This window comes from Callorhinus ursinus, unplaced genomic scaffold (assembly GCF_003265705.2).
Source record: "Callorhinus ursinus isolate GAN/ISIS: 27379988/994484 unplaced genomic scaffold, GSC_fseal_2.0 scaffold32, whole genome shotgun sequence".
Taxonomy (NCBI): Eukaryota; Metazoa; Chordata; class Mammalia; order Carnivora; family Otariidae; genus Callorhinus; species Callorhinus ursinus.
In genome coordinates, this window is record NW_027397094.1 from 11073923 (window position 1) to 11096360 (window position 22438).

At 36.8% G+C, this 22438-nt stretch overlaps 1 protein-coding gene across 1 annotated transcript in view; it reads right to left on the reverse strand.

Moving 5' to 3' along the window:
* RYR2 (ryanodine receptor 2) overlaps positions 1-22438 on the reverse strand; it is a 728853-nt gene that overhangs the window by 442005 nt on the left and 264410 nt on the right. Inside the window, exon 3 of the mRNA XM_073878937.1 lies at positions 15160-15264. Coding sequence (XP_073735038.1) covers positions 15160-15264 — 105 coding nt within the window. The remainder of the gene's footprint in view (positions 1-15159; positions 15265-22438) is intronic.

Sequence of the window (22438 nt, forward strand, 5' to 3'; positions counted from 1 at the left end):
CATGAATATACAGTTTTTAATATCAAGACATTACACAAAAAAGTAATTAAAATATTTAATGCAAACCTACAATCGACTACCATGCTAATTTTTTTTAAGTAATAAATTACAGAAAAGTGAAAAGAAAAAAACTGTTCTACCCTATAAATAATTCTCCACCACACAGGCTGTTTATTATTAAGACTGCAAGGGAGGGGGAGGGGACATGAAAATTTGCACACTGTGTTCCAGGATTCAAAATATTATGAAGTCATCTAGATTTTTTAAAGCAAATTATGATTCGGAGAGGCCACGTTTTTAATGAGTATAATGAGTTTGGAAAAGTATGTAAGTCATGAGTATACAGTTTGCTGAAATTTTACTGCATAAACAAACCCATGTAATCAGCACCCAGATCTAAATATAGGATACTACCATGACCTAGAGGCTACCTTCACATCCTCCCTAAAGGTAACAATTATTCTATCACTATTAATTAGTTTTGCCTTTTCTTATTTTGAAAATATAGAGTATGTTCTCTTTTTATCTAGCTCCTTTAGCTGACATTAGGTTTATAAAATTCATCACATTGTCTCATGTGGTAGTAATTCGTTTTCCCATTTTCCATTGTATGAATATATCATAATTTACTTATCCATTCAACAGCTAGAGTAGTGATCTACTGCAATGTGGAAATGGTACTACTGAAATTTTTTGCCAAATTTTCAAACAAGATGTTCTTCAGTGGGGTGAATGGATAAACGGTTGGGCTTCCATACAATCGAATACTATTCAGCAATAAAAAGAAATGAGCTATCAAGCTAGGAAAAGACATGGAGGAATATCAAATACACATTGCTATGTGAAAGAAACTAGTATGCAAAGACTATGTACTGTATGATTCCAACTACATGAAATTATGGAAAAGGCAGAACTATGGAAATAGATCAATGGTTTCCAGTGGTTGGGGGAGGAAAAACAGGAGAAACACAGGGGATTTTCAGGGCACTGAAACCATTCTGTATGACACAATCATGGTGGATACATGACATCAAACCTTTGTCAAAACTCATAGAATTTACAGCATGAAGAGTGAACCCCAATGTAAACTGTGGGCCTTTATGTGATCAGGATGCATCAACAGTGGTTCACCAATTGTAACAAATGTACCCCACAAATGCAAGACCCTAATTACAGAGGAATTGAGTGCACGGAGTACGGAAATGTTCTCAACAATGTTCTGTAAACCTAAAACTGCTCTATAAAAAATAACTGAAAGACATTTTAATATTAAAAAGTGGATATAATATATACCAAATAATTGTTACATAATATAAAATGAGAGAAGGGTAAGCAAATGTAAAAACCCAACGATGGGGGTTGTTCTGTGAGCGTAAATATTACTGCTGGCCTGGAGCTTCACGGAAGGGTTCAACGAAGTAGTACACTTGGAACATGTGCATAGAACGGGGCCGGGGGGGAGGGGGTGAACTTCTGCAAGACCCAGGATTCTAAGTTGAGGCATGAGTGTGGTAAGCGTACAAGAAATGGCATCTGCAGAAAAGAGAGCACATTCAGGGAATGAGTCCAGTTTGGATAGTGAATGGACAGGAGAAGGTACTAACGAAAGGGAGACAAACTAGAGCCTACGTTCCTTCACAAACACTGAGGTCACCCAGTAACAATTAAATTAAAAAGTCTGCACAGGGGACAGATGTACAACAGTCATACACAAGTCAAAGGCCTAGAAAGAGAACATCATCAAAGCAATCCTGGCCCAAACAGCGTGAGGGTGATCTAATGATTGGCTTGATCTATCGAGGTGCACAGATTCCTTCCTAATCCACATTTGACTCGTTCTCAGAGGAACCAACAACTCCTTCTGGGGAAACTACAAACAAATCAACCAACTTTACATATCTCAGCGGCATTCTCCTCAAATCCACCCTGGAGGCTTAGCAACTAGAGCTCATGAATAAATAAATGATAGAATTCATTTCCCTACTCATATAATTGTTATACACACTAACACTTCTATTCTGTAAACTTTTAGAAACAAACCAGAACTTCCAGGCCATGGACATGTACAGATAATCCCATTTTTATCTTTGACTCCGAAACCTTGCTTTTATTCTTCACTCCCCAAAAAAGCATTTACCTCGTGTTTGCAATGCCCACATTCCACTTAACATCCTGTTCTCCTGTCTTGGAAGAAACCACCCTGGCTTCCAGACTCTCTCACCATTTACCCTGCAGAGAACCCAGACTACGGTTACTCATCTGTAGGGTGAACAAATTCAACTAACTCCAGCCTACAAAGTGCTAGATTTTCCTGGCTCAGTGTGGCTTCTTCTGTTACTGATCTATCGTTTTTCTTTCTTTTTGCACTGTCGAATCTCATCAGGACATTTTTCTCTCATGTCAGATAATGCAATGCTTTCAGTATGTTCCTCCCATCTTGCGTTAGGCTCACTTTCTCCAGAACTATGGGAATCGGTACGCTATGATATGGAGCCCTTTCCGTGCACCCCTGGTGTGCTGCTTTTTGCACTCTAGTCCTGAGGTTTTCTGGACCAGTAGAGAATAGGCCCACAGCTCCATGAAGTCTTAGAGCTACTGGCCTCACCATGACCTCAGAAGACACATGAACATCATCTGGTTGTACCACCAGTCCTGGCTTCACTGTTCCATCTGGTCTCTCGAATCCTCACGTTATGCAGATCCCACTGGTCTTCGTCTTTCCCTTACAGCTCTGAGATTCACTGTAAAACAGAACAGCTTCTGAGAGTCTGTCTGTGGCTGTGTAACTTCCTTTTAAATTGTCACATCTGAAATTACGTGAGAGATTTTGTACGTGTGCACGTTATCTGTGTTTTCTTCTGGGGAAAGGTACTAGAACTTCTATCTGGTCCACGAAGGCACCATGCCCAGGGATGGCCACATAAATTCTCAGGCAGACTGAGACACTTTGGACATTACAAAGGAGAACCGGCGGGAATTAAGCAGGAATTAAGCGTGTCAGTGGTAGAGTGAGTGATCACAACAGACTGAAAGCCCGGCCCTGATGGGGTTTATGCTCTACTGGGGAGAGGTGGTCTTGAAAAACAAGAGAAATGAAAAATAAAAACAGAAGGACATAGTATGTCAAAAGGTAAGAGTGCTTTGGGGAAAACTCAAGCAAGCTAAGGAGAAGGACTAGTTAGGGAAAGAGAGGAGTAATGGGTGATTCCACCTGATAAACAGTGGTGACAGAAAGTATTCTATCAAATAAGACTAGAATGTTTTAAGAAGATAAGGTAGAACTTTAAGAGAATAAAAATTAGGGGACAGTTGGCTCAACAGGTAATGAGTCTCTTTAAATCACTAGTAAATTCAGGAATAGTTTATCACATAAATTTACCATCTGATTCATTTACTATCAAAGATTTCCATGTGCAAAATATCTTTTTAAATTTTGAACACAAAAAAAATCTGAGGAAGATGCCCAAATTGATAGTAATCAAATAAAATAATCTATACATTCAAGATTCATAATCTAAAACAGTGCATAACTGTACCACAGTGATTAAATTACATGTGAATTAAATTGGCCTCCTTATTGAGTTTGATGCTGGAGTCTCTGGAAACCACATCATTCAAATACACAGAAATACATGTATCCTTAGCTTCGGAGTACAAAGTAAGACGTCTTTCTGAATTCGGAAAGACCATAAAACAGACAACGTCTACTAACAGGAGATGCGCATTTTAGACACAAACATCCACATTCACATAAGCAGTAGATAAATAATGGTTGCTCAGTGAATACTTTCAGCTATATGCCCTTCAGGAGATTATAATCATATTCATCTTTTAAATCATCGCACCAAGTTCACGGATGAAAGACAGGTACAAGGCTATGCACAGAGGCTTTAGTCAAGATACTGGTGGAGGACCACTTCAAGTTAGTAATCTGTTAATGTATTTGCATTATAACTCCATTCCCAGAGCAGTCAGTATTTGTGCTTTACCAAGGATGTTCCTGAACAGCAAGATAAAACAGAAATCGGCCTCTGGAAAGAAAATGTTAAGTTATAGTAGATATTTGGGAATTGCTGTTTCAATATGAATAATAACATCCAATTGTCTGCGATATAAACAGACTAATCTATTAAGCTTTTCACAGTTTTTACCTATTGAGGACATCAGCCATTTATGACGTGATATAGAACCAGATACAGGGGGTAGAGTGCTGCTAAGTTATCAGAAGCTCCTTCCTCTGTGCTCTGAGGAAAGTTTCTCTTCACGATTAGATCACTAAACTTCTCAAGAGCAAAGACTCATTCTTATTTACCACTGTAGCTCCAGCCCAAAATTCACAACAGCAACTTAACAGACTTTTGTGGAATGAATGCTGCTTGAATCAGTTGGGCGGAAAAGGGACATGGCTTTTCCATTTCTCAGCCGTGAAGACAACTGAAGTATAGACTTTGATCTCTTTTTCTAGATAAGGATCTAACTTGTTAGACCTAGTTTGGCTCAAGAACCTGGAGAATCTCAAATACAAGTAAATAGTTCCAATTAAGGCATAAGGATGCTAACTCCGTGTCTGCTATGTAGTGTAGCAAACGATGTTAGAAATGATCCAAAGGTCACTTACACATACAAATGTCTTCCTTCTTCCAAAAAAAAGAACCTAATTTTGTAGATGTACCTTTCTTCTCTCCCTCCCCATGCTCTGAGCCAGCTGTTGACCACATTTCCCCCCATAAATAACAGTCATAAGCATGTAACAATGTGCAAGAGGGAAATTCCACCAGGAGGTTTCTTTACTGTCATAAACGAAAACACACACAGTCAGCGCTTTTTCGTGCCTATGGAAGATGTCGAATTTAGAGATCATCCCTGAAATTGCTACCGTCCTGTTGTAATCACAGGGAAACTAGCCTAGGAACTAAGAGAGAACAGAATGAAGAGAACTATAGAAAACCTGAGCCAGAGCCCTGATCGATTAAAATTAGATTATCTGCCTTTGGATATTTTGTGTCATTTTTTTTTAAACCATATATGATTAAGTTGTAAAAGAGGACACAACAGTTTGTAATATAATCCTGTTTATGTAAAAATATTTTTGTACATGACGCTCTAGGTGGGTATAAACCAATCTTTTAGCAATGGTTGTCTTCAGGGGAAAAGGTGGATTATGAAGCAAATATTTGCATTCAGTACTCTGCTATATTACTATTATGAGAATAAAAGATTTAAATGGTTCTGGAATTTAAATTTTACCTGAAATTTAAGTGTATTTTATATCGCATGCATGGCAGGCACTAATTATGCGTGTTCCCCCAGCTTTGAGATATAATTGATACACATCACTGTAATATAAGCTTAAGATATTCAGCATAATGGTTTGATTTACACACATTATGAAATGGTTATTGCAATAAGTTTAGTTAGCATCCACCGTCAATATAGATACAATGCAAAAAGTAGTAAAAAAAAAAAAAAAAAGGAAAAACACATTTCCTTGTGATGAGCACCCTTAGGATTTACTCTCTTGACAACTCTCCTATACAGCCCACAGGAAAGGTTAACTATAAGCATCATGCCACACAGGACAGCCAGAGAACTCATTCATCTTATAACTGGAAGTTATTTTTTGACCTCCCCCTTTCTTCCAATTCTCCCTCATCCCACCTCTGGTAACTACAAATCTGATCTCTTTTTCTATGAGTTTGTTTTTATTTTGTTTTTGTAGATTCCACATATAAGTGAAGTCATACAGTATTTGTCTCTGTCGGACTTATTTCACTTAGCATAATGTCCTCAAGGTCCATCCATGTTGTTGCAAATGGCAAGATTCCATTCTTTTTTTATGGCTGAGTAATATTCTATTGCATGCATGCATACACATACACACACACACACACACACACACACACACTATGTCTTCTTTATTGATTCGTCTATCAATGGACACTTGGGCTGTTTCCAAATCTTGGCTTTTGTAAATAATGTTGCTATAAACATAGGGGTGCATGTATCCCTTTAGAATTAGTGTTTTTGTATTCTTTGAGTAAATACCCAGTAGTGTGATTACTGGATCATAGGGTAGCTCTATTTTTCGCTGTTTGCGAAACCTCCATACTGTTTCCCACAGTGGCTGCACCAGTTTGCATTCCCACCAACAGTGCAAGAGGTTCCTTTTTCTCCACATCTTTGCCAACACCTGTTGTTTCCTGTGTTGCTGATTTTAGCCATTTGACAGGCATGAGGTGGTATCTCATTGTACTTTTGATTTGCATTTCTCTGATGAGTGATGTGAGCATGTTTTCAGGTGTCTATTGCCCATTGGTATGATTTCTTTGTAGAAATGTTCATGTTTTCTGCCCATTTTTTTTGGATTATTTGGTTTTTGGGTGTGAAGTTCTTTATATATTTTGGATACTAGCCCTTTATCAGATATGTCATTTGGAAACATCTTTTCCCATTCCATACGTTGCCTTTTAGTTTCGTTGATTGTTGTTTGTTGATTGTGCAGAAGCTTTTTATTTTGATGTGCTCCCAACAGTTTTTGTTTTTGTTCCCCTTGCCTCAGGAGACATGTCTAGAATAAAGTCGCTACAGCTAATGCCAAAGAAGTTACTTTTAACATATAATTAATCAAGCAAGTAAATAAACAAATGAGGACATATATATGTATCCATATTTATATTTATAAAATTTATTTATTCCCAACCATATTCCAACCAGGCATCTTGCTGAAGCAAAAATAAAAATTGTGAGTGTGGTATTATTTTTATTAAAAAGTATCCCTAGTTCAGTCTTTGGCTCTGGTCTCTTCAGAGTCAGGTATCTACTGCTACGATATTTAAAAGTGTAATATTGATCATTTGATTCTGTATTTTAACAGAAACTTAGAACATGCAGAGCAGTAACATACTTAAAAATGGATGAACAACATGTGTTTAAGTTAACTTCACTTTCTTCCAGTGAGACTGGCATTAGCTCAGCCATCTGAGAAACTGACTTTTAATAATGTACAGAACATAATCTATATTACATGAATCACAAGCAAGGTTATTTAATCCTTCATCTTCCCACCACACTATCCCATTTACTTTGATGAGAAGGAAAGCAAATGAACATGGAAATAAAACTCAACCAGGGTGAGTTTATTAACTCTTTTAATTTCTGATCTGCCCAAGAACTTGAACAAATGTCTTTAACATGAAGTGCCACTAGGCATATACCCAAATACCAGAAGAATAAGGATATGAAAGAAACATTAAGATTCACTTCTGGAATATCCAACAAATACTGAACACTCAAAAAACTCTTGAGAGAATAAAGTCTTTTAAATATCTATGAGTTGATACCAGTTATATATATTATATATATATATATAATATATATATGACTGATAATAACACTGACTGGTTTACAAGAAAGTACCCTTTTCAGTCCATATTCAACTAGATTACTCTGATCTTCATCTGAGCTTGTCAACAACATCTTCGAACTACATCACAGAAGTCGTGGGCTGAATAATGGGACCCCACAGACATCCACATTCTAATCCCCAGAATCTGTGACTGTTACATGGTAGTATGTAGTTCATTTTGAAGACAGAGGATGGGCCACAAACCAAGAATGTAAACTAGAAAAGGCAAGGCAAACAGACGCTTCCCCAGAGCTCCTCTAAGGAATGTAGTTCAGCTGACACCTTCACCGCAGCTCACTGAGATTAATTTTTATACTTCTGACTTCAAGAACTTTAGGATAATAAATTTATGGTGTCTTAAGCCATTTGGTTTGCGGTAATTTTTTTACAAGCAGCTACAGAAACCAATACATGTGGCTTCTGTGACCCCTTTCTCCCGGTTTTCCTCATCTCTCAGACCATATCTATCTTCCCAGAGCCTTCCAAAGGATGCTTCTCATCTTCCTACTGCTTTAATAGTGATATCCCTTCAGGCTCCTTTACTACTTTTATTACATGGACATTCCATAGTAAAGAGCTTAAAAGCAAAGGCTTTAGAGTCCAGAGGACATGGATTTGTACCCCAGTTATACCACAGGCTAGCTATGTGATCTTTCCAAATACTGTAGTTTTCAGGTCTAGAAATTCCATTTTGTTTCTTTGAAAAATTCTTCTAAGTATTGGAATCTTTTATTTCATTGAACATAGTTATAATAAGCTTCTTTATACTTTTGTCTGGTAAGATCATCTCAGGGATGTTGTTGGTTGTTTTTTCTCTTGAGATTGGATCCCATTTGTGTGTTTCTTTCCATGTCAAACAATCGTGGATTTTATCCTGTCTTTTAAAGCTGTTAAGATTCTGGATTCTGGGCACCTGGGTGGTTCAGTAGGTTGAGCATCTGCCTTCCACTCAGGTCATGATCCTGGGGTCCGGGGATCGAGTCCCACATCGGTCTCCCTGCTCAGCGGGGAGTCTGCTTTTCCCTCTACCCCTCCCCCCTGCTCATCATCTCCCTCTCTCTCTCACTCTTTCTCAAATAAATGAATAAAATCTTTTAAAAAAAGATTCTGGATTCTGCTACATACTTCTGAAGAATGTGGAGGGATTTGTTTTAACAGATAATTAACTTGGTGAAACTCATACCGGAGGATGCTGGGTGACAGCACAAATCTCAGTCCAGTATTGTCCTTAGCAATGGCGTCTGAATTGACATCTGCCCCCCCCCCACATGGTTTAAGCACCCGCAAGAGGCTAGGCAGTTTATACACAGAATTTAGGGGTCCCCATCTCTGGATTTCTCTTTTTCAGGATGATTCCTTGACTTTCCCAAGGCCCCGAATTCTGTCTCCAGGGAGACGACGGGTATTCTCTCAGAGTCTGAGCTGCCACACAGCATTGACTAGTCCACTGTCAGGCTAAAAGCCTTAAAAATGAGGAAACTCATCCACATCGATCCCATTTTCCGAGTCTGACTCCTCTCCAGAATCTGCCTGCTTTTGCCCAACCCTCCAGAGCCTGCAGGTATTTAGGAGGTTTGCTGTTATTTGTTTTGATCTTAAGATTTGGCCCAAAGTTTAGAGTTCTTCCTCCAGAAGAGTCAGGTCTGGTAGGAGCTTGTGCAAGCAAAGCCAGGCAAAAAAAATCCCGAGAATAATGATTAACAGCCGTAGTGTCTCCTGGGTGCAGGGGTTGGCTGGCACACGTTAGTTACATTAAGTTATTAGAGTCTCACATCAACACTATCAGGGAGATATAACGGTTTCTCTTTATAAATGAAAAACTGAGGGAGAGAAAGATTAAGCAGCTTTCCTAAGATTACCAAGAATTGAACTCAGTGAGTTTGTTCCAGAATCCACGTGCTTCACACCGCTCTGAAATCTGCACAGGTCTTCTTGACCTGCTTCATCTGCTGCTCTTGTATTTATATGAAATGATCGTAGATGCAATCACGTGCCTGAAATTGGTGCTTCACTGTTTGATAAAGGTGCTTTTTAGAAACTCATTTATGGTGCTTCAGTGTTTAAAAAATGTATTTTTAAAAGACTCGCTTACTAGTAAATTTAGCCAGCAGCTTTCTTGATGCATTGATATTCTGAGTACATGCTTCAAAAAGGCAGAGGTTTTATTAGAAGAATGACAGAGCTGTATTAATAATACTCTGCCTTCTAGAACTTCATTTCTCATAAAAACTGGACATGTCTGAGTCTGATGTATATTTTTCTATTGATAATTAAATCACTGTAGTATCTTGTACCTTTAATTACAAACAGTATATAATTTAAAAATATGGAACAGTCTTAGGATCTCATATAAAATAATAAACCATTTTAGTAAATTGAGACATAAAAACCACTTTAAGAATATCTCTAGATATGTTAGGCACTATCCTCCTATCAAGTATGGTTTTCTATTAGAATTCTAAAAAATAGCCTAATGAGATCAAATTATTCTTTGGAGAAAAATTTAAAATAATTTTTATATTAATACTTTTAGTATTATTTCTGCTTGTCTTAGAAATGATTGGAGAAAGTCCAAAGAAAATTCAAAGCAATGACAAGTTCCACATACCCAATCCCTTCATTGTGCTTATAAGTGTATATACTTACATGGTAATACACATCAAACTGTAATTGCTTTTCTATACCTGCATTAGACTGTGGACCCACTAATGACAAAAATCACATTATTCATCTTCCGATCTAAAGACCCTTCTAAAGTATATCTTATAAATGTTCAAGAAATTTACATTAAATAAATGATGAGAACTGAATGATTTTATTCCTAATATTTTACATTCTGAATGTTATAGATACTTAAAGTATTATTATAATTTCAATTATAGTAAACTACCAATTACCTACAATGAGGAAAATCGGACATAAATTAATTAATGATACCAATCATAATCACCTAAATTATAAATTTCAACCTACTTGCCCAAAGAGCAGGATAGAAGGGGCAAATACTGGTTTAATTTTAGGTAATTTTTCTTGGTTCAAGCTATAAAATTCAAACAACAAGGAACCAATAGAGTCAAGTGGACACAAGGCAAATCCAAGAGATAGGGTCTTAGACTTCTTTCAGAAACAACTAAACCAAAAGACAGAAAGGCCAGTAAATGTTACAAATTTAAAACACAATATACAAGTAAGCCACTTGATACACTTATGGCATTAAAAAAAAAAAGGCAATGCCTTTTCAACAAATGATAATTATTAAAATTATTTGAAAAAGTAAGACTTTTCAATAAACTGCACGGACTTCAGAAACAAAAGTTCTTTCCACTACACTATGTGCCCTCTCACTTCATACTGTGCTCCTATAAAATGGAATCCTTCAACTAGACCTTAATAAAAAAAATACAACCATGTGGAGAAAGTGTTCATCCAAAAGGTCTGTGAATTAACATTAGTAAAATAGTCCAAAGGATAAGATCACCTAAATCATTAAACTTTATTCCCTACAACGGTGGGACTCTATAGTTTAACATAATTATGCCATCGTTAAACTGGCAGAACCATGATCTCACTGATATGAGGAATCTGAGAAACAAAACAGAGGATCATAGCGGAAAGGAGAGAAAAACGAAACAAGACGAAACCAGAGAGGGAGACAAATCATAAGAGACTCTTAATCTCAGGAAACAAACTGAGGGCTGCTGGAGGGGAGGGGGGTGGGAGGGATGGGGGGGCTGGGTGATGGACATTGGGGAGGGTATGTGCTATGGTGAGCGCTGTGAATTGTGTAAGACTGTTGAATCACAGACCTGTACCTCTGAAACAAATAGTACATTATGTTATTTTAAAAAAAAAAAAAAATGGCAGAACCATGTGCCAGAAGTAGGGTGGGATGTTGGAGGAAGGAAGACAGAGAACTGGACCCGCCAAGATGGCAGAGGAGGACTACGCCAAGGCCAGGGAAAAGGCAGTCAGAAATCAGTAACGGTCCTACCAGTGGAACATACAGGGATGAGAAAAAAAGTAGAATAATAATAACGGACCCTGTTAAATATATACCATACAAGCAATAGACTACATGCGTCATCACCAAACCTGACGATAAAGACTTACCTTCCCCAAAGCCACAGAGTGAATACAAGGCAGAGCAGGTATTCTAAAGTATTTCTCTAATTCTACAAAGCCCTGCTATTGGCCCCGTGCTCTCTAACCAGCAATCAGAAGAGTGAGAAAAGAAAGACAGATGTGGGTTCACAGACAGACAAGTTACACAGAACCACATAAACCCAGGGAGAGGACAGGAGTAACAGAAGCAAGGATGCCCATGTACAGAAGCCCAGGTGAAATTCACCCCCAGGGACAGGCACTGCTCCAGTGGTCATTTTCTCCTTGTTGTACGTGTATTATCTCCACCCTCAAAATTCTAAAGGTTCTAAGAGCAGCTACTCAGATAAATGGGTCTTAGCCTCTAATATTGATAATGCTTTGAATAAGAATAAAATCTAAATGATATTCAATGGATATATACATATGATCTAGATCTGCCTTACTATACATTTTTTTTTTTATTAAACAGACATTTTAGAAAATCCCTTTAGAGAAAATCCTTCAGAATGCTTCTATGCCACAAACATATTAGTTATTTTACTAATGGTCACAATAAGCAACTTAATGGAATCAAAACTTCATAAATTAGGTAATATTTTTCCTTGTTTCATCTTACACAAATCTTTTTGTTATCAGTAATTTTCTTGATTTGTTTTGGCACAAGTGATGCTGGGAATTTCTCGCTACTTTCCTGAAGCTTTATGAAAACCATGCATTTATTTAAAGAGACCCAAAAACATGAGCAAAACAGGTTAACCACAAAAAGAAAAGGCACAGTTCTAGATGGAATTTTTTCCTTATCATCAAGTGTGTTCGTATTGTTATGTGCATATGACAACATTTTGGACATTAAATAGTATTATGCAATTTACTGAATTACACAAAGAATTTAGAAAGAATTACTTTTCTTTTTTTTTAAGATTTTATTTATTTGAGAGAGAGAGAATGGAAAAGAGAGAGCATGAGGGGGGGAGGGTCAGAGGGTAAAGCAGACTCCCCGCTGAGCGGGGAGCCCAATGTGGGACTCGATCCCAGGACTCCAGGATCATGACCCAAGCCGAAGGCAGTCACTTAACAACTGAGCCATCCAGGCGCCCGAAAGAATTACTTTTCTAAAAGAGGACAAGGCTTTGTAAATAAAGTTGATTATGAATAAGTTAGGGAATCGGGTAATACGTGAGGTTCTTTTTGATACACTGGTGATTTATAAGGAAAAAAAAAATGATTTCATGAAAATCGCCATTACTCTGTTGATATACTTCCTCTTAGTAAAAGTGGATCTTTGTTTAAGCAAATCTACTGTCCACAGTTTATTAAGTTGGAGATGACAATTTGCTTGACATACGTCAAGGTGGCCATAGGTTCCCAGAATGAATTCAAAGCAGAACTAGTTAGTTATGAGGGTACGGATACCTAATAAAGTCCAAAAGACTTGACTCCTACAAGTGCGAAAAGCATCCACTACAGCATATGATCAGACATGCTACCTAGCCATCTTACACTATTACAATTAAGACAGCTGGTAAGGTGGAGATCTTCTCTCCTCCTTGGTAAATAGTCATGGCACCAAATCCCAAGTGTTCCCTACCTCTGACCACCCCAGGGCTACCCCAGGATACCCCCATATCACTGGGACCAGCCCCAAATCTCTCCAGGACTTAGCCTCTAGCATTATAGCTGAGATCCACTCTGATTAATTGACACCTGTGCCAAAGTTGTTAAATATTTTGAGTATCATTTCAGGGTATAATCGAAACTCCTCTGTGATCTAGGAGAGTATCTTTCCTTCTCCAAAATATAGGATCCCCTTGAGCTATTGGACAGCGGTTTCCTCTTAAAAGTTACTCATCTAAAAGTGACATTCAGCTCAATGAAAGATGTCCCTTCCCTGTAGCAGATTCTTCTCAACTTACATTTTCTAATTAATACCTTATGGTAGCTATGCTGGGCTTTAAAACATGGTGTTCTACACATCACATAAATTGCCACTTCAGAAACTGACAGAAACCTGTAGATGGGGACCAAGTCAAAATAAAATATAGCTAAATAAGAATATGAGGGAGAGGATGCAGAAATTCTAATAAATATCTTAAAAGCATAACTCCTAAAACCGTATTTCTAACACTTCCTAGACACACAGGAAATTTAGAGCTTGCCTAGGTAAACTCCATGATTTTAGGGGGATAAAACATCTTTTCAAAGTCATTAAATTTAGAAAAATTAGCTTAGCAATATAAAAATTAAATTTATGTCCATTTCATCCATAAGCTGGTATCTACAAAGTAAAATGACCCAATACGTACTTTCCTGGATGCTTAGGCAAAAGAATATGATTTTTCTTTGTAAAAACAGATTTGAATTTCAAAGCTGACATACCTCAGTAATGTTTAAAAATCAGAAGAGGTTATTTCATGTAGAAACATGACTAGCTGAACTGAGAAATGTTTTACTTCTATTTAAGCCTATTCTAAAAGCTTTGGATTAAAGAACAGAAATTTTAAAAAAACATTTTATATAGTTTAATACAGTAATTTCAAACTTTTTGTAACCAAAAATTAACTTGAAAAGTTAAAACACATATATTTGGATCTCTCATAAAACAAGTTGTTATTCTAATATCAAATAAAAATCACTAAAGTTTCTCCTTGATACTAGTGTACTATTAACATTTAAAATGAATTTAGAATTAATGCAGAAACCAATTAAATTTTGTGTGAAACTAAATCTTTCAAAATTAGAAGGCTAATGAAAATACGTTACATCCTAACTGATCACTCATTTTCTGTGGAGCTACGTGTTATTTTTCAATGCTCTGGCCTATCAAAACTGGAACAATGATTAAAAACCGTAACAGTAAGACATAGTGCAATAATGGTAAGACAAAATTTTAAGTTTCATTTAAAACATACACTACAGTAATTATAGTACAAAAAAATAAGTAAACAAAAGACAAGAAACCAAAATTTGGCCATCCATCCTCTGCTTAATTCTAAACTCTAATGAATTGGTTAAGAACAAAAGTAGCCCAGAAATCAGTCATATCAAGTTATAGCATGGAAAAAATTTAGATTACCAAATCAGATTTCAAAGAAAAATGTCATCATTAGGGGACAGAATAAGAATTTCAATTTTCAGAAGAAAACTCTTAGATGTTTGCAAAACTGTAATTGATTAAAGCCATATTGCCATAATTTTATTACTTAAAATATATGAGTGCCATGAAATTTTACTTGCCATAAAGAAGCTTAGAACATAGTCACATGGTTAGAGGCATTTGAAAATGAAATAAAGGTTAATGACAAATAGCCATGCATAAAGCAACTAATTAAAATAGTAACAATGACAGCTCTGAAAACGTAAGAAAACACACAAATTGCTCCAAGAAAGATTCTGTTTTAAACCACAGACATAAGCATGAGGTTCCATGACACACATCACCTTGAGGCTGGATTTTTTTTTTTTTTTTTAAGTTCTTTACGCTATCACAGGTCTGCTGGACAAAGCAGAAAGTCAAACTTAAGGAAATCACAAGTAAAATGCATTGACTTAATTTCAGCAAAAAGAAAACCTCCAACACCTATGAACGAAACCATTCATACCGTCAAAGAGTTCATTAAAATACTACAAGTATACATAAATTAAGTACTTGCCCCTTCTGACTTCTCCACCGTGTTAGCCAGCATTTCCTGCAGGGCCCGGACAGAGAGAGACTGTTCCAGCACAAAGGTGCAGATGGAGAGGTCTGGGGGAACATTCTGTGTGGAAAGAGGAAAAGATGACCATCATTGCTGCCCCCACCACCACCATCAAGCAATCAGACCCAATTTACCTTATTATATATCAGTTTCATTCATAGAAGAAAAAAAGAGTACTTGGCAATTCTCTAATAGCAGCTCCTAAATCATCAAAATATATTATCTATTCCGGTCACACATTTTAATCCATTTTTGAATTTATGGATAACGAGAGCTAACCATTTATTGAGTGCCTACTCTCCTAGGCGTTGCACTCAGAGCTTTATCAGTACCTCCTGTGGTTGTCTATAATGATTATTACTATCATTGTGCGGACAAGAAAACAGAGAAGTTAGGTTACTTTCCAAAAGTCACAATAACTAAATTTTTCAAGGCAGTATTAAAAAGCCAGATTTCTTGGACTCTCAAGTTCTAATCTACCATGCAGCCAGCTCATTAAAAAATATGTAGAAAAATACTTGCCTCAAACTAATATTGAAATTAATAAATAGAAAATTGAATTGGTACAAAAAAGCCTTTTACACAGGCTTCTCTTCATCCAGAAAGAAAACCATTACTTTGTTTTACTCAAGTAGGATACATATTTGGCCTCTAACTTGAGTTGTGGCAATATGATTTTCTGCTCTGTCCTGGGATGGATGGACGGACAGACGGGTGTATGTATGTATGTATTATTTTTCTCAATCATACTTTTCCCCTTCTCTTTCCTTCCTTTGAAACTGCCACTCCAATCAATAACCCCATAAGTTCTGAAAATCCCAAAAGGTAACTATCAAGGTGGTGAAGGAAACAGGGTAATAGCTACCCGGTGAGTTAGAACTACCCCAATCAGGAACAAGTACATTATCATTCATGCAGGCTTTTGCTTTAGATAAGCAGGATCCAGCAGGCAATCCAACTGGGTCTGGGAAGATGCTCAAAGGAGGATTTTCTTAACAGAGGAACATCATAAATACATTAAACACTGAATGTAAGTGAGACAATATCTTCTTCATAAAAAGAACATTAGGAGGATAAATTTGATAACCTGATATAATGCATCAAAATTACAATTTTCAATGTTTAAATATGTATTAAATTGAACCACTACCACTAGAATGATTCTTATCAGCAGACAAGGATGCTTTATGGTTTCAAGGCAAGATGAAGAGCTAGGGTTCCAGAATTAAAATTCTTTTGTGGATGAAAGGAACATGTCATCTTGGCCACTGGGGTTACTCATACCCTACAAACCTTCCTGGCACCCATGTTTTGTTCTGCTTTGTTTTATTTTTTAAATGAACTTTCCCTCGCTGGAATCCTCCATCCTCCTGTCTTGGGCTTCTGTGACCCCAGCCAAATGTCCTTCCATTCCTCCTCAAACTATCTCAGCTAGTCGTCAAAACAAACTCCCAGATCTGGGCACAGCTACTGCCTTCATAATCTGCAGTCAGCCAGACAAGAGCTCTCTTTCCAAAATCCTCAGATAAAGGACTGGAAGCTAGGAAAGAACCTCTCTTCTACTTTGACATTTAGGAATGAATTCTTTGAAATTTAATTTTCTCAGTTCTAACTATATTAATTACAATTTATCAAACCAAGACAAATGCTACGGGGTAAAAAATCTGATACTCAAAGCATTTATTCTGATCTTATCCATTTAAAATGTGAGGGTTTGGAAGCTATACTCACAGTGCTAGTAGAATCCTATGTTATTAAATGGTATGCTAGTGAACTAATTTCTCAAAACAAAAAATGCCCTGATTTGTAGCATTTGCCCATTTCTGTGACAAAAATAACTGATTTCAAAGTCAAAGTTTATACATCAGCTCACAAAATTCCTAAATATGTAACACATAGCTCTCAGGAATCTATGAGAACTGTTCCCAGGGCACCACCGGACTGATTTCAGACCCGTATCCATTAATTACTTCAGAATGACTATAATGTAACAGTTAAGAACTTGGATTCTATAAAGTTACCTAAGCAATAATCCTGGCCTCACCACTTAATACCTGCTAACTTTTCTTATTTTTGGTTTCCTTCCCTGGAAAATGATATAGTAATTATAATAACTATACCATTAGAGAAACATAAATGAGATAATGTAAGTCAAGAGCTTATCACAGTGTCAAGAACATAACAACTCAAAATAAGGGAGCCACTAACCTTAGGTTTGTATATTGTCATTTCTTTCTGTGGCAACTAATGAAGTACCACTCATTTCTTAAAACTGATTCTTAAACGGAATCTACTTCGGAGAAATAGTGTTTGAAAACACAAATCAATTATGACCCTGTTCATAACATCCAAAATGTTCTAGTATTGTCAAGAAAAGGTCATTTTTGGTAAAGTTTATGTACTGGATATCTTTTGATTGTTTCATGCTTCACTTTGCTCAAAATGTTAAAATATGGATCACTATACCAGCTTGCATTTATTTTAAAGATCCTTGAAAACCACATGGATTTGGAATGAATTAATCCTGCCACACCATTTTCATTTTGCCACAGACTGACATGCTTGTTACAAGATATTCTTCCAGATAGTGGGAGTTAGCAAGAGTAAATAAACAATCTACAGAGGCAGCTCTGTCTCTCAGAGACTCAACCCACTTTGTTCTGACCTATTCTTCCTCTATTCCCTCTCACTTTGCCATTCTCCTCCTCAAAATACACACAGATGTAACAGAAAAGCTGAGCAGGAAGAAAATGTTGTTTACCCCTTTTAGGAAAATATGAAACAATACATCAGAGCTCTCTAGTATCATCTGTTTGTTTTGCTCTAAAGAAAAATAGTCTGGTTATTTTAGGCAACAGAATCATTACCCTAACTTGTGACCTTTTACAGTGAACTACCAAAAGTATTCCTTAATTTAGCTGAGTGTTTCTTCAAATAACCTTAAACATTTTACAGCTAAACCATACTATGGCATTTATGTTAAGCCTCTGTTCCCACTTCCCAGAAATAAAGTTTAGTCAGGGGAGGGGGCGGAAAGGGTCTCATTCATCATTAAAAACCAACTAAATGGCCAAAAATCAAAATGACTCCTAACACTAGGCACAAGAAATAAAGTGTAACATTCGATAAACCTCTGGAGAGCTCAAACTCACAAACAATTGCAAGCTATCATCTTGTCCTTCATCTTTTATTTTTTCAATCAAGTTTTACTATAACTGAGAAGTTTAAGTTTTCCAACTTCAATATGAAAAAACGTTGCTTGCCCTTACAATGAGCGTCAATTGTAAAAGCAACCCTTAGGTCATATGCTTTACATTACTAAGTGCTTCAAAAGAGACCACGTCAGAATGTAAAAGAAATACAGCACAGCACATATGCATATCTGCTTCTTATACATTATAAATGGCGTTTATTTTCCTGAAAAATTAAGTCAGAGAAAGTGCTTCTGCCTAAATGTCTACCTAGGCTGCCCAGAATAGTACCCAAAGCAAGCAGACAAAAGGTTACCCATACTCTTCATGTGGATAGAACCCCAATGTTATCGAGACATGTACTTTCACAATAACAACAAACCTTAAGCTAGCAGCCTGGCTATGTACCTTTTCTTCCATTTAAAATACACACTGGTCATTGTTCTCCTCTGCCTGACGATCACCTAGACTTAAGGGGAAAAAATTCTCAAGAAGAACCACACACTGCATCTGGCTTTGTTCGCACTGGAGAAGACTGTGAGATCAATTAGGTTTCCAACTGAGATATCCATCAAACCATTTGGCTTCCAAGGATATATCTACCTAACCCACTTAAAAACCTATTGAAACATGCCATTACCTTAACTGAACTGCAGCTGATAATATGCGACTACATAAGTCACAGATCATCTCTCTTGTTATCACATATAAAAACTGCATAGTAACTAACCACTCTATTTTAACATCCTCATACCTTTGCTCATGTTTTTCCTCCTTTAGCCTACAATATCCATTTCCAGGTCTCCCCCTATGGAAAATGCTTGTTTTTGAATCACACATAAATAAAAACATTTTCCTTACTGAAAATTCAAACAATATCGAAAAACTGAAAACTCTCTTTCCAAATTTAATTATATTTATTCTCCCTTAACCTCCCTCCCAGGCATCACCAATTGGAGTTTGATGACCTTTGGATGTGCACCTTTTCAGGTCTTTTTCTATGCATTTACATACATATCCTCATATACGAGTATATAGAATGGCTTTTCCCATTAATGGGCTCACTTTGTAAAAATTACATATTTTAAATTAGTAATACGTTTCAGAGATCATTTTTCAGAGATCATTGTCTATTAGATCTATATCTACCTCATTCTTCATGACTGCTAGAGAATCTAGATATACCATATTCCTCCTAAAGATTGGTTCAAGTTCTCTGCCATATAACACTGTTATTCAACTTGGACCCTCACCCTCCCAATCACCACTACCAACCTAAAGTGGTGACTTACAAAAGAAGGTGTTCACTGTTTCCTTGAGTTGACCTCCAGCTCTGAGTCCATCTATTGCTGGAAAAATAAGCAAATCTGCACAGAGGGATATAGGTGGTTACAGCCCTGAAGACACATCTCTACTTTTGTTTCTGTTTTAGCAGTCCTAGATTTCTAATACAAAGACAAGTTAATTTACCTTTTTACAGTGTCTTTTAAATGTGCTCCACATAACCTACAGGGTAACTCAGACATCTCAAAATATATTTTGAAAATTAATGGGGTATTCAATCTTGATAATTTGACAGCATAGGAAAATGAGTAAGTCACTGCATCAGAGGACATGGGATTCAGATCCAGCGCATAACTAGCCAAGGGATTTCAGGTAAATCAGTCTGAGCTTTCCCATCTGTTAAGTGGCAAAATACTTAACATATTTCCAAGAATTGTTTCTGAGGTTCAAATAAGAAAATCAATGCATTATAAACCAAAAAATTGCCAATAAAATATGATTTTATCGGCCTAATTTAAGAAAAACCTAAATCAGATAGAAAGCTCAGAATCACAGAGATGTAAATTAAGATAAGAGCTACTCTTCTATGAAGAAATGTGAAGACAGTATATTTTAGAGTGGAGCAGATGGTCTGAGGTTGAGACAGATTTGTTTTTGCTCAGCCACCCATCTGCTGAGTGGCCTTTGGCAAGGCACTATAACCACGGAGGATCAACTTCTCCATGAACTATGGAGGTACCAAACTGTATCTTCTCCAAAAAATAAAGTTGTTTTTCTTTATTTTAAGTTGCCAAGTAGAAACATGAACCAGACAAAAATTTCACCTACCAGATGGGGAATAATATTCTTTAAAAACATATACTTATATTCTACCATTCCAATAAAATTATGGTGTTGTATCCCACTTACATGAAATACTGTAAAAAGAAATATCAAGCAGGATATAAGAAAAATCTTAGTTGACTTCTTCCTCTTTACAGGTCTTCAGAACTCCAATGATAACACTTCACCATATTCCCAGCCTGACAATGTCGTTATTACAAGACCTTCACACTTTTCCATGGGAGTTCACAGTTCTGGGTAGTTTTTCTGGGTTTTTTGGGGGGTTTTTTGTGTGTTTTTTTGTCATATTCTTTATCACTTCATCCCACTTTGCACCAAAGGTTAATAAGAAATTGCCTTGGAGAAAGAAATACTTATCCTATATAAACTACTTCTTTTAGATCAGCTTTTTGATACAAGGCTAAATGTAATTATAACAGATGAAACCGATATGTCTGGGTTCCCCCAGGTCTAAAGCCTTTGAATCTCTTAAAAAAAAAAAAAAACTCAAGTCATTCCACCTGGCATCCTTGACAACACAGGTCCAGGTGGGGAAGGATCTATTAGCAGGTTTAAATGACTAGTAATTAGTGTAAATCACTACTACACACAGCCGTAACTCTGTCAATTCAGCAGTTCATTAGGAAAATCCCAAGTGAATTAGTAGGGTTTCCCAGGATTTGCTCAGTGTTCATTTTGCCCATTGACACACATCTTTTTATACAATGTATAAACATAATAGTACATACATCAACCTATCTTATTTTTACAATAATTTTAACATTCACATGACTCAAATGTGTCAATGCAAATCTAGAGGTAACTAGTTTGACTTTCCATCATGCATCACCTCTCCCATTCTAATATCACCACAGGAATATTATCTCAGGTCAAGTCTGCTCACACACCTGAGTTGGAGCCACTGTTGGTGAGAACACAAGTACATGATATTTTGAAAGCAGAACACTCAAAATAAAACCAGAGGAGAGACTTCTGCTATGAATTAAGCCTCAATATGTAGGTATCTTAAAAATCACACATGCGACTAATGGTTCACTGTATCTAGACCCCAGCTTCTCAAAACTGCAAAGTCAAACCTATCTATCAGTCACAATTTTGATAACAGCCTACCTCTCCAGACTCTAGGTAATGGCCCACTTATGTAATTTGCATTTAAAACACATCATTTCTAGTCCTGTAAGTACATCATGACGATGTTCTAGGAATGTGGGCTCCAAGTTAAAAAAAAATATTTTTTTTTAAAGATTTTATTTTTTTGTCAAAGAGAGAGAGAGCACAAGCAGGGGGAGTGGCAGGCAGAGGGAGAGGGAGAAGCAGGCTCCCTGTTGACGAAGGAGCCTGATGCGGGACTTGATCCCAGGACCCTGGGATCATGACCTGAGCTGAAGGCAGACGCTTAACCGACTGTGTCACCCAGGCAACCCTTAAAAAAATCTATTTAAAAAGCTAAAGTCTCACCACCAAACTCAGAGAGTTTAGAGCTAACTGAGTGAATATATATGTAAATGGATAGATACACAAACCACAAGAACAAATAAATTAGTGCAAATGGTGGAACCACTGCTGTAGTTCAAGTCACCACAAATTATTTTGGAGCAAAGTTTCACTCTACTCAAAAGAGATTTTTTAAGAGTTAGCAAAATACACACATGTTCATTACTTATGCAGCAAGGAACTGGAATCATAGTGACCGTAAGTATACACTGATGACTAAGACAAAAATACTGTGTGGTCCAAATATTTGCTGAATCAGTGACCTCTCAGCCTTGCTCCCTGTTAAAATCCCAGTGAAGCAAAGATAGTGCTCAACCTTGGTAGATCCTCCAGTGAAAATTTCTGATGATCAACAGTACCGTCTCCAGAAAGTTTTGTGAAAAGGAGATTTAGGTAGAATCTATTCACAGGCTTATTGCTTT